The sequence below is a fragment of the Hemitrygon akajei genome, chromosome 26, assembly GCF_048418815.1.
Source record: "Hemitrygon akajei chromosome 26, sHemAka1.3, whole genome shotgun sequence".
NCBI classification, from domain to species: Eukaryota; Metazoa; Chordata; class Chondrichthyes; order Myliobatiformes; family Dasyatidae; genus Hemitrygon; species Hemitrygon akajei.
Genome location: NC_133149.1, coordinates 22049414 through 22063380, shown reverse-complemented (window position 1 = coordinate 22063380; position 13967 = coordinate 22049414). Strand labels below are relative to the sequence as shown.

Below are 13967 nucleotides of genomic sequence, written 5' to 3'. Positions count from 1 at the left end.
TATAGACCATCTAGTCCAGATGACTTATCTACCTTCAGACCTTTCAGTCTCCCAAGCACGTTTCCCCTAACAATGGCAAATTTACTCACTTCTGCTCTTTGACACGCGAACTTCTGGGATACTTCTTATGACTTCCAGTGAAGACTGATGCAAAATACTTATTCAGTTCATCTGCCATTTCCTTGTCCCCCATTACTACCTCTCCAGCATCATTTTCCAGAGGTCCAATATCCACTCTTGCCTTTCTTTTACATTTTATATATTGGAAGAAACTTTTGGTATCTTCTCTAATATTATTGGCTAGTTTACCTTCGTATCCCATCTTTTCCTTTTTTATGATTTTCTTTTACTGTAATTGCCTTCTGTTGGTTTTTAAAAGCTTCCCAATCCTCTAACTTCCCATTACCTTTTGGTCTATTATATGCCCCCCTTTGGCTTTTATGTTGGTTTTGACTTCTCTTGTCAGCCACAGTTGCATCTTCTTGTATTTAGAAATTTTCCTCTTTGGGATGTATATATCCAGTGCCTTCCAAATCGCTCCCAGAAACTCCAGCCATTGCTGTTCTCCCATCATCCTTGCTAGTGTTCTCTTCCAATCAATCTTGGCTAGCTTCCCTCCAATGTTTCTGTAATTCCCTTTTCTCCACTATAATACTGATACATCTGACTTTAGCATTTCCTTCTCAAATTGCAGGGTGAATTCGATCATATCATGATCATTGTCCCCTAGGGTTCTTTTACATTAAGCTCTCTAATCAATTCTGGTTCATTGCACAACACCCAATCCCGAATAGCGGATCCTCTAGAGGGCTCAACTACGAGTTGCTCTAAAAAGCCATCTTGTAGGCAATCTACAAATTTACCTGCTTGGGATCCAGCACCAACCTGACTTTCCCAATCTATCTTGATATTGAAATCCCCCAAGAATATCATAACATTGCCCTTTTAACATGCAGTTTCTATCTCCAGTTGTAATTTGAAGACCAAATCTTTGCTATTGTTTGGAGGTCTGTATATAACTCCCATCAAGGTCTTTTTATCCGTGCAGTTCCTTAGCTCTATTCACAACGATTATACATTTTCCAATTCTATATAGCGCACTTGTCTTGCTGTTGCCAGGTTATCAGTATAAAAAAATTTTCAAATTCTTGGATTACATCCATAGTCACAGCACATAAAACAAAATATTACAAGATCGTTCAAAGTGCATATAATATGCAGCACAGATGAACAGTAAACAGCTTGCTGTCCTTGTGACAAGACCTCAGTGATGGCAGGGTATTCATTAGTCTCTCAGCCTGAGGGAAGAAGTTGTTAACCAGTCTGGAAGTCCTAGTCCTGATGCTCCCGTACCTCCCTCCCGATGTAGTGGGTCAAAGAGATTGTGTGATGGGCGGTAGTATCTTCAACAATGCTTTGGGTCCTTCATCTACAATGTTCCTGGTAAATGTCACAAATAGGGAGCAGAGAGACCCTGAGATCCTCTCAGCAGTTTTTACTATTCTCTGTAGGATCTTGTGGTCTGATGCCTTGCAGCTTCTGTACCACACAATGATGCAGCCAGACAGGACACTCTTAATGATGCCGTTCTAGCACAAAGTTGCTAGGATGGGGGCAAGGAGTCTTGCATGTTTCAATCTTCTCAGAAAGGTGTAGATCCTGCTGTGCCTCTGACTAATGAGGTGGTATGTGGGTCCAGGTTAGATCATCTGTTGTATGCACACCAAGGAACTTTGCCCTCTTCATTCTCTCCATGGCAGAGCCATTGATGTGAATGCACAGTGGTCGACCTGCATCTCTTTTACCATCCGTGTTGAGACTCAGTTGTTGTTCTCACACCATTTGACAAGCTCTACCTCCCCTCTGTAGGCCAACTCATCATCGTTGCTGATGAGGCAAACCATTGTTGTATCATCAGCGAACTTGATGACGTGGTTTGAGCAGGGTCTAGTAGTACAGTAGCGAGTCAGCAGCATGGAATGAAGTGGACTGAGCATACAGCCCTGAGAGGCACCAATGCTCAGTGTGATGGAGCTTGAGATGTTGCTGACAACTCGGACTGACTGGGGTCTTTCCGTCAAGAAGTCCACAATCTAGTTACATGTCATTGGGATTTGCTGATGTGATGCAAACAAAAATGGCCATGACTCAGCAGGTCAGGCAGCAACATTGCAAAGCGAGACACATTTTAGGCCAGAAACCTTTCTATTTGCCCAAGATAGTCCAACAACACTTCCCCAAACACACATGCTTACTACTCATGAAAACAAGTGCAGCAGGCACCCAAGAACATCAGCACCACCTGAAGGTTCTTTTCCAAGTTGCACGGCATCTTGACATGTTTAAGTTGCCAGATCAAAATCTTGGAACTCCCTCGTCAGTAGAACAGTGTGAGTTGTTTCAGTACAAGAATTGGGGCAGTTCAAGGCCCACTTTTTGATATAATCTCTCAGCAGCTTGGACAATATGGGACAGGCAATAACTGCTGGTCTTTCCAGCAGTGCCAGATTCCAAAACAATGTATATAAAAAAAATACAGCTTGTCACATCCATCTTAGATCTTATAAAGCAGAACTGGATGGCTGGCAATGATAAACTACCAAGACATCAATAAAGGCAGCAATAATGATAACTTTTTCCCAGAAGAATATCATATTTAAAGACTGATGTTTAAAACCTACAAACTGTCTGGCAGCTCATTTGGGGACACAGTGCTTTTTAGACTGGGTAATAGCCTATCAGGCTGATATCTCAAAGACTGCAAACTGTGAAAACAAAGAAATTACCCACAACACTTTTGGAACACAAGTTTTCTTTACTCAACTTCAAAACTGCAGAAGTTTCTCGTCTCTAGATATTTATACAGACTTCAGAATGTTAGTCCCTGTATACTGCTCCAAATTTACATTTTCATTGCACATAAACAAGATATGCAACCTTTCAAGACTTTAGGGCATCTTGATTGGTAAGGGAGCAAGAGTTACAAGAAGAATGCATGAGAATGGACTTGGAAAAGAAAATCAGCCATGATATCAATAGCTTAATTCTGCTCCTATATCTTATGATTGCAAGGCAGTGACAGAATGTTCCATTTCAGCTGCTGAAGTGGCCAATAACATTGTTCTCTTTATGTCTTATATTGTGGTTTACCTTTTTGCCATTTGAAGATGTTTAATTTTTAAGCAACGAGCAATTTATAAGGTTGCTGCTACGGAATAGCATTATCTGCTTTTGGTGGATCATTTCTGTCTCATAATTGTTAAGTGTGTCATGTTTGCTTCCTTTATCAGTTTCTGCCATGACTTGTGTTCTGCCAAAAGTTTCCTTTGCAATTGTCTTCTGCAAAAGGATCTACTTAATATATCTCAATGTAATTATTGTATATGATGAGCAGATCCTAGTGCAAGTCCTAGGATGCAATTTGTTCATCGGCAGTGCATTTAAGGCAATATATTTCATCATGTTTGTGGACTTTTCATAGTTCAAGACAAAGTATAATGTCTGCCCTGTTTTGTTTAGATGTATTGCTTTCTTGAAAGTTAAACATTGCCAGATAATTAGAATTTTGATAATGAAAACGAATGGGTTCAGATTCGGATGGGTGGGTGTTGAAGTGGAACTGGGTTCATAATCATCTTGTAGTTCAATGTCATGACTTTGTTGCTAACAAAGAAGTGGTTGGGCTGTAGACTCCCTTTCAACAGCCACTGTTAAGAGCTTAGGGTCAAGAATTGTGTTGTTTTGCAAGTTAGTCTTCCCAAATTTAGAATCATAGAAGGATGCTGCCCAAGGAGACCAGTTGACTCGTTATTTTATTTGAGGTTTTTGTTTTGGGTGCTTGATGTTTTCTTTCAACAGGTTCCGTGGTGTTACTTTGTTTCTTTGTTTCACGGCTGTCCGCAGGAGGACAAATTTCAGAGTTGTATTCTGTATACATACTTTGATAATAAATGTACTTTAAATCTTAATATCAGTGCCAGTTAATGAAGATTAACCCAGGCTAATTCTACTTTCCGGACATCACTCATAATTGCAGATCATGGCTGTTCAAATACTCATCCAAATATTTTAGAAATGTGATGAAGTGTTTTTATCTCTACTGCTCTTTCATGTGACAAGCTCCAGCATCCTACCACCCTGAGTGCGTGTTTGCCCTCATCATCCTTCTAATCTTGTCATCAATAACCTTAAATCTATACACAATATCTTCCTTTATATATTCTCCAATCTGTTGTTAATTTCTCACATGGTCTTGCTATTCATCTCATCTTAATCACTGAAAAAGGAACCATAATCACTTCTTAGCATTTCTCTTTTGCATTTCTCATCCTAACCTTGCTTATACCTGTTTACATAATTATCCAACGTTTACTCCCAATTTGCACCTCTGGGCTTTCAAAAATCCGTACATCTAGCTCACACTTAGTCAAACTTTTGGGATTAGCACCTTTTCAGATCAAAACTAAGACAAATTCTCAAAATATGTGGCAGCAAACAGCATACAAGGAATATTTGACAATGTGATTGAATTTTTTGCAAGCCTGAGACAATACTGAAGCAGGCTTTAAATGCAGAGTTAGAATCTTCTTTGAGAGCCAACACCATCAAAGTGCTGACAATCTCGAGGAATTCCTTTACCTCTAATTTTATACATCTTAAAAATAGCCCTGTCAGTGCCCACCCAACTCTCCCCCCTCTCCTACTGGTGACCTGAACCAAAATTGTTGATAATTTATCCTACAGCCTCTCCACACTCATTCCGCTCAAGCACTCACTGCAACTTAATTTGTCTCTGAATCTTATTAAATCAATTCCAGTTCTGGCCTTTAAAGCTTTAATTGGTGCCTGTGTCATCATTAACCAATGCCCAAGTTCTATAATTTCCTCCCCAAATATCTCTATCTTTGCACCTCATTTTCTAGCTTAAAGGTGCCTTTTTTAAACTTAGCTCTTCGATTGACCTTATTAATTATAGGCCTTAATATCTCTGTGGTCTGATGTCAAGTTATGTTTGATAATGCTCCAATGACAAAATCACAGTCACAAAGAACACAGCAAGTACAGCACTGGACAGGCTATTTGCCCCACAATGTTGTGTTGATCTTGATGTCAGAAAAAGCAAATGTCCTCCTCTGTGCATCATCTATATTCCTCCATTCCCTTCATATTCATGTGCTATCTAAAAGGCTCTTAAACTCCACCAAATTGCTTGCTCCACTACTACCTCTAGTAACCAATTTCAGGCACCCATCACACTGTGCATAAAAAAAACTTGCTTTAAACTGTTCACACCCCCACCACCCAACCTTAAAAGTATGTCTTCTATTTTGTAACATTTTTACCCAGGGGAAGAGATTCTGAGCACAAGACCATAAGATGTAGGAGCAGAAGCAGACAATTTGGCCCATCGAGTCTGCTCCATCATTCATTCATAGGCTGATCCAATTCTTCCAGTCATCCACACTCCCCTGCCTTCTCCCCATATCCTTTGATGCCCTGGCTAATCAAGAATCCATTTATCTCTGCCTTAAATATACCCAGTGACTTGGCCTCCACAGCCACTCATGGTAACAAATTCAACAGATTTACCACCCTCTGACTTAGGTAATTTCTCAGCATCTCTATTCTCAATGGACATCCTTCAATCTTGAAGTCATGCTCTCTTGTCCTAGACTCCCCTACCATGGGAAATAACTTTGTTATATTTAATCTGTTCAGGCCTTTTAACATTCGGAATGTTTCTATGAGATCCCCCCCCCCCCCCCATTTTCCTGAACTCCAGGGAATACAGCCCAAGAGCTGCCAGACATTCCTCATATGGTAACCCTTTCATTTCTGGAATCATTCTTGTGAATCTTCTCTGAATCCTCTCCAATGTCAGTATATCCCTTCTAAAATAAGGAGCCCAAAACTGCACACAATACTCCAAGTGTGGTCTCACGAGTGCCTTATAGAGCCTCAACATCACATCCCTGCTCTTATAATCTATACCTCTAGAAATGAATGCCAACATTGCATTCGCCTTCTTCACCACCTACTCAACCTGGAGGTTAACTTTTAGGGTATCCTGCACAAGGTCTCCCAAGTCCCTTTGCATTTCTGTATTTTGAATTCTCTCTCCATCTAAATAATAGTCTGCCCTTTTATTTCTTCCACCAAAGTGCATGACCATACACTTTCCAACACTGTATTTCATTTGCCACTTCTTTGCCCATTCCTCTAAACTATCCAAGTCTCTCTGCAGGCTCTCTGTTTCCTCAACACTACCTGCTCCTCCACCTATCTTTGATTCATCAACAAATTTAGCCACAAATCCATTAATCCCATAGTCCAAATCATTCCATCAGGTCCAGGAGATTTATCCACCCTCAGACCATTAAACTTCCTGAGCACCTTCTCAGTCGTAATTTTCACTGCACATACTTCACCTCCCTGACACTCTTGAATGTCCAGTATACTGCAGATGTCTTCCACTGTGAAGACTGATACAAAATACACATTCAGTTCCTCTGCCATCATTGCGTCTCTCATTACAATATCTCCAGCGTCATTTTCTACTGGTTCTATATATAACCTCGACTCTCTATATACGTACTTAAAAAAGCTTTCAGTATCTTCTTTGATAATAATCACTAGTTACCTTCCATAATTCATTGTTTCCTTCTGTAATTTTTTAAAAGCTTCCTTAAAAGTTCTTAAAAACTACCTTAACTATGCCTTCTGCAAATTTTAGAAACTATCAGGTCTCTGATGCTCTGAGAAGAGCAACCAAAGTTTGTCCAACCTTTCCTCATAGCTCATACCCTCTACTCTACTCCAGGCAGCATCCTGGTAAATAATTTTTGCACCTTTTCCAAAGTCTCCACATCCCGTCCATAATGCAGAACTGCACACAATACCATGAGAATGGTCAGACTAAAGTTTTATATAGCTGTGGTATGACCTTCTTAATCTTGTGCTCAATACCCCCCTACGAATGAAGGCAAGCATACATAGCCCTTCTTTACCACCTTATCCACTTGCGTAGTCAATTTTCATGAAATATGGATTTGGACCCCTATGTACTCTGTACTTCAATGCCATTTAAAGGGCCTACCATTAACTATATACATCGCCATTCATTTGACCTCAAGTGACACTTGCCCAGATTAAACTCCATCTCCCGCTTCTCTGTCCATATCTGTAGCTGATCTATAATCACACTATATGCTTTGAAAGTCCTTTACACTGTCCACAACTCCACCAATCTTGGTGTCATCCTCAAACTTGCTAATCCACACATCTATATTTTCATTCAAGTCATTGATACATATCATAATCAACAAAGGTCCCAGCACCAATCATTCTGGAACACCACTGGTCATAGACCTCCAGCACCACACTGTCATCTATAAGACCATAAGACATAGGAGCAGAATTAGGCCATGTGGCCTATCGAGTCTGCTCCACCATTCAATCATGGCTGATCCTTTTTTCTATCTCCTCCTCAACCCCAGTTCCTGGCCTTCTCCCCGTAACCTTTGATGCCATGTCCAATTAGGAACCCATCAATCTCTGCCTTAAATACACCCAACGAACTGGCCTCCACAGCTGCATGTGGCAACAAATTCCACAAATTCACCACCCTTTGGCTAAAGAAATTTCTCCACCTCTTTTTGAAAGGGCGCTCTTCTATCCTGAGGCTGTGCCCTCTTGTCCTAGACTCTCCCACCATGGGAAACATCCATACCAAATCCACTCTGACTAGGCCTTTCAATATTTGAAAGGTTTCAATGAGAACCCCCCTCATCCTTCTGAATTCCAGTGAGTACAGACCCACAGTCATCAAACGTTCCTCGTATGATAACCCTTTCATTCCCGGAATTATCCTTGTGAACCTCCTCTGGACCCTCTCCAATGCCAGCACATCTTTTTTAAGATGAGCCCAAAACTGTTCACAATACTCAAGGTGAAGCCTCACCAGTGCCTTATAAAGCATCAGCATCACATCCCTGCTCTTGTATTCTAGACCTCTTGAAATGAGTGCTAATATGGCATTTGCCTTCCTCACCACTGACTCAACCTGCAAGTTAACCTTCAGGGTGTTCTGCACAAGGACTCTCAAGTCCCTCTGCGTCTCAGATTCCTGGATTTTCTCCCGTTTAGAAAATAGTCAGCATGTTTATTTCTACTACAAAATTGCATGACCGTGCATTTTCCAACATTGTATTCATTTGCCACTTTCTTGCCCACTCGCCTAATCTGTCCAAGTTCTTCTGCATCCTACCTGTTTCCTCATCACTACTTGCCCCTCCAATCTTTGTATCATCTGCAAACTTGGCAACAAAGCCATCTATTCCATCATCTAAATCATTTATCTACAGCATAAAAAGACGTGGTCCCAACACCGACCCCCACGGAACACCACAGACACTGGCAGCCAACCAGAAAAGGATCCTTTTATTCCCACTCGCTGCCTCCTACCAATCAGCCAATGCTCTAACTACGTTAGTAACTTTCCTGTAATACCATGGGCTCTTAACCTGGTAAGCAGCCTCATGTGTGGCATCTTGTCAAAGGCCTTCTGCAAGTCCAAAAATACAACATCCACTACACCTCCTTTCTACACCCAATCTATCCTACTTGTCCTCAAAGTAGGATAAAAAATCTCCTCAAAGATTTCCAACAGGTTCATCAGGCAGGATTTTCCCTGAAGGAAACCATGCTGACTTTGTACTATCTTGTCCTGTGTCACCAAGTACTCCATCACCTCATCCTTAACAATTGACTCTAACATCTGACTGAGGTCAGGCTACCTGGTCTATAATTTTCTTTCTGCTGCCTTCCTCCTTTCTTAAAGAGTGGAGCAACGTTTGCAATTTTCCAGTCCTCTGGCACCATACCAGAGTCAAATGAGTTTTGAAAGATCATTTCTAATGCCACTACAATCTCTAACGTTACCTCTTTCAGAACCCTAGGGTGCAGTTCATCTGGTCTGGGTGACTTATGTACCTTCAGGTCTTTCAGCTTTTTGGGCACCTTCTCTCTTGTAACAGTAACTGCACCCACTTCTCTTCCTTCACACACTACAACATCAAGCACACTGCTAGTGTCTTCCACAGTGAAGATTGACGCAAAATACTCATTTAGTTCAACAGCCACCTCCTTGTCCCGTTATTATTTCTCCTGCCTCATTTACTAGCGCTTCTATATCCACTCTCATTTCTTTATGGGCAAGCCAGTTATGAATCCAAACTTCCAATTCACAAGTGTTGATTGAATACAAGAAACCAACATGGATCTGTTAAGAGATTTTGTGTACAACTAACTTGGTAAGCAGTTTTTGAATTAGCAGCAGAGAGGATCAAAGCTAGAAATGCTGCTTGTAGAAAATAAATGGAATTTTATAAGGTGTGTGAAGATGCCATATAATAGGCATGTTATTAAGACTGAAAGCCATAGAATGAAGGGAATTGCAGCAGCATGAATAGAAAATTAGTGAAGTGAAAATAAACAGTATTAGTGAAAGGTGGCTTTTCAGACAGGAGAAAAGCTACAGTGAAGCCCCCATAGGTCTGCGTGAGGATCACTGATTTTTGTTACATTAAATATTATGACTTGTGTATACAAGATCATTTCTAAATGACATGAAATGTGGAAACAAATGAATTATAAGGGAGACAAGCCAATGGAATGGGCAGTTAGATGGCAGATGAAATTTCATGTTAGGAAATATTAAGTGCTAGATTTTGGTTGGAAGAATCAGAGGAGACAATTAGATGGCACAATTCTGAAAGGATGGCGCATTTCTGAAAGGAGTACAAAGAGATGTATATATGCATTGTTTGTTGAAACTGGTATAGCAGAAGAAAGCGGTTATTAAAATACAAGTGATCAGAGGGGCATACAATCCAAGAGCAAGTTATGATAACTTTAAAAAAATCAGAATACTGGTTCAGCTACATTTGGCACAGCGCTCAGTACTGAGTGTCTCACGTTAGGAAAATTATAAATACTTTAGAAACACTACAAAGGAGATTTACTAAAACTATTCCAGGAACACAGAACAGATTGTGAAAGGACCAAAATAGACCTATTTAAAACCACAAAAGTACATTGAAAGTAGACAAATAAAAAGGGCAGAGAGGTTAAGAACCATGAGACAGAATGAAGGTGATAAGCCAAAGAACCAAAGTGACAATAAGTGGTTACAGTTCGGAATCCAACTGAGAAAAAATAGTGCAAGAAATGAAATGAAGATATTTGCAATGCAATGGAGACGTTGGGAAATGGAACAAGCTTAATTGCTCTTACAGAGTAGGTATGAATTTGGATTCAATGGCCTTCTGTATTGTAATAATTTTGTGAAGTATCATGGGATGTTTCAATATATTAAAGGTATAGTATTGCATAAGTGCTAGTTATCACTGTGCAATCATTTCCACTGTGCAAGAAAGATTCTCATAAATGGCAAAATGCTGTTGGCAATGTACAAACAAGTGATTGGAAGAGGGTTTGAGCAAGATTAAAATTAAGAATTCTGCCTCCTACTGCTGTACCAAAAGTCCCTGTCCTTTGGTGGAACTGCCCCAACAATAAAATGCCCACAGCGGAGAGGGTGGGTTCAGGATGAGGGACGCAGACAATAAGCACTGAAATGCATGGCTCAAGGGTGCGGGTCATTGCTGGGGAATAATAGCAGCTGCTTCACTTGTTAATAGACTGCCCAGCTTGTCATCTCCTGTTGGGATGCGAAGATAGGTGCAGACCTCTGTTCCTCCTTCAATTTAGGTTATTATCATGTGAAATCATTGGGCTAAAGAAAACTGGGTAACTCAATAAAGAGGAGGGATACAGCCCTGAGCACCACATCTCAGTGGATACACCATGGCTGTGGCCCAACTAACACCAGTTCTCATGGAGATTACCACCACATAGATTGTTGATTTTGCACCAAATTCCTAGCACAGCAACAGGTGGCCTCTTGTAAACCTCCGCCTTTCCAGAATTCCTAGTAATGCCTCTCTCTATATACATAATGCTATTATAACCTGCTTTAGAATTGTTTCTATCAGCACGCTTGTTCCTTGTAACATGAGTTGAGTTACCAGTGCGTGCATTCATTAAATTGATCAATATGTCGTACTTGCTATTCACTTCTATTTATGATACCTCCACCTCTACTTATTTTAAACAAAATAAATAAATATAATGCAAATTAGTCACCGTGATCAGTTACTTGATATTTGCTGTGGACTCAAGAGGCCTAAGAGGTCTGGTTCCTTGCTGTATGTCTTTTATAAGACATTCCTTAAACAGAATTTTCATAGATTCCATGATGAGTGTATATGAACTGGTGAATGAACCCTTAACTCCATTAAGAATCTTCACATCTGGGTTAGTGAAGATGCAGAGTAAAGTTCCATTATATTGCCTCCAAATTATCCTTCAACCCAATTGTTATCACAACCATATCATGCAATACTTCCAATTTCCACTCATTCAAGAGTGACAATGCAAATCTAAAGGTGCTGAGGAAATATAATTTTATACTGTAGGATCAACTTGCATAAACAACAAGCTAAGACGGATGTGAACTATTTCATGTTGATAAATGCAATCAAATATGAGATGCTGTATCAGATTTATGCAAGAGAATTATATAGGAGTAATATAAACAAAGTATGGTAGATCCACTTTCCTGAGGTAACAAGGGAAGGCACTACAGAGGATTGTAATTGCTCTGAGATATTAAGCTCAGGATATTGTAAGATTTGTTTTTAATAAGAGGGACAAGTAATTTAATTGAGCAAAGATTAAAAACTAAATTTAAGTTTGCTTGATAATTGAATACAGGAGACGTAAATGCTTTTAAAGAAAAGGTATTTTGGACTGATTAAAAAGCATAACTAAATTAAACCATTAGATGGATTTTGGTCATATGTTTACTCCTATGGAGCACACAGAAATCAAAGACTAACCTTCTCGTGTTGTAGCTCAGACTCGAAAGTAACATGCTTCCCACCAGTGGATTTCTGTGGCTGTTTCTGCAACTCTGCAGGCAGATCATGCTGATCTTTCAAACATGTGAAATCTGTGACACTTAACTCCCTCCCCATTTGGGACACTGGATTCTGGAAAACAAAGTATGCAAATCAAACTTAACTAGAAAATTCTCCTTGTCTTTTTAATTTCTATATTTTCATTACCACTTCACGCAAACAGTTATTGATTTGGTATAGAAAATTATTGCAAGCTACAGAAATCTAACAATGTTTAACAAGTAATGAAATGTCTAATCCATTAATATAAAAATCACTACTGGCTATAATGCAGTACAGCAATTTTTGTTTTAGGTTTGATAACTTTAGTTTATAATTATGCAAAAAGCTATACATTCTACCTTATAGAGTCACAGAAAAGTACAGCAGAGAAACAGGCCCTACGACCCATCTTCTCTGTGTCGAACCATATAAACTGCCTACTCCTATCAACCTGCACCAGGAACATAGAGCTCCATACCCTTCCCATCCACGTACCTATCCAAACATCTCTTAAACGTTGAAATCAAGATCGCACGCAGCACTTGCACTGGCAGCTCATTCCTCACTCTCACCACCCTCTGAGTGAAGAAATTTCCCCTCGTGTTCCCCTTAAATATTAAACCCTTAATTTATGACCTCTAGTTGTAGTCTCACTCAATCTCAGTAGCAAAAGCCTGCTTGTATTTACCTTATCTATACCCCTCAAAATTTTGTATACCTCTGTCAAATCTCCCCTCAATTTTCTACATTCTAAGGAATAAAAGTCCTAACTTATCAACCTTTACTTTTAACTCATGTCCTCCAGTCTCAGCAACATACTTGTAAATTTTCTTTGTACCCTTTCAACCTGACTTGCATCTTTCCTGTAGGTAGTGACCAAAATAGCACTCAGTACTCCAAATCTGGCCTCACCAATGTTTTATGTGAGCCACACAGGGAAGGAATTAACAAAACGACTGATTGTATAACAGACTATATCAAATTCTGTGAGAATACCATCCTGCCAGCCAGGACTGTACGCTGCTTCCCCAATAAGCCCCAGATCACCAGTGACCTGAAAGAACTTTTCAATTAGGAGAAAGCCTTCAGGTCTGGAGATAGACAAGTACCGAGGCGAGTACAGAGTATAGTCAAATCTTCTATCTCCTGGATTACAGAGTAAATGCAGAGGGAGTGCAAAGACTCCTACAAGAAGAAGCTCCAGCAGAATAGCATAAGGGATATGTGGTTGGATATGAAGCAGATCACTGGCTTCAAGGAAAGGAAGACCGAGGCTGCCTGGATAGGACCAACAAATTGAACTTGTTTTTCCCCAACAGGTCCAGCATGAGACCTCCAGCTGCTCCCCACCCCCACTTGCCCCCAGACCAAACACCTTCCCTGCCCCTGAAGCCTTCTTCCTCCGCTCCTCCCTCCTCTCTGGTGAGTGCTTATGCTCCAAATACCCCCCCCCCCCAACTTTGGAGCATCCTGTCATCCTGTCTCCGTGGGGATGCCCACCCTCCTCCGCCTCACCTTACTATGACTGCAGATCAGGGTAGGAGACAGCCGGAGAGACTACATCAAGGCAAGGCTGCTGGACAGGATGGTATCAGCCCCAGGGTACTGAAGGCCTGTGCGAGCCAGCTGTCTGGTATTTTGCAGCACCTTTACAATCTGAGTCTGAGTCAGGAAAAGATACCAGTGCTATGGAAGATTTCCTGCTTGGTTCCTGTACCCAAGAAGGCAACTCCACCTGAAATTAATGACTACAGACCAATTGCCCTCACATCTTGTGATGAAGGTGCTGGAGAGGCTGGTCCTGACTTACCTTGGACTGCAGGTGAGATCTTCATTGGACCCTCTACAGTTTGCCTGCCAACCTCATGTGGGAATGGATGATCCCATCATCTACCTGTTGCAGAGAGCTTACTCTCATCTGGATGATGCTAGTGGCATTGTGAG

The 13967-nt window shown here is 40.6% G+C and overlaps 1 protein-coding gene across 2 annotated transcripts in view; it reads right to left on the bottom strand.

Moving 5' to 3' along the window:
* The window catches only part of ccdc15 (coiled-coil domain containing 15), a 65287-nt gene that overhangs the window by 15424 nt on the left and 35896 nt on the right, over window positions 1–13967 (bottom strand). For both annotated transcript variants that reach the window (XM_073029715.1, XM_073029716.1), the window contains one exon: window positions 11961–12113. In XM_073029715.1, coding sequence (XP_072885816.1) covers window positions 11961–12113 — 153 coding nt within the window. The remainder of the gene's footprint in view (window positions 1–11960; window positions 12114–13967) is intronic.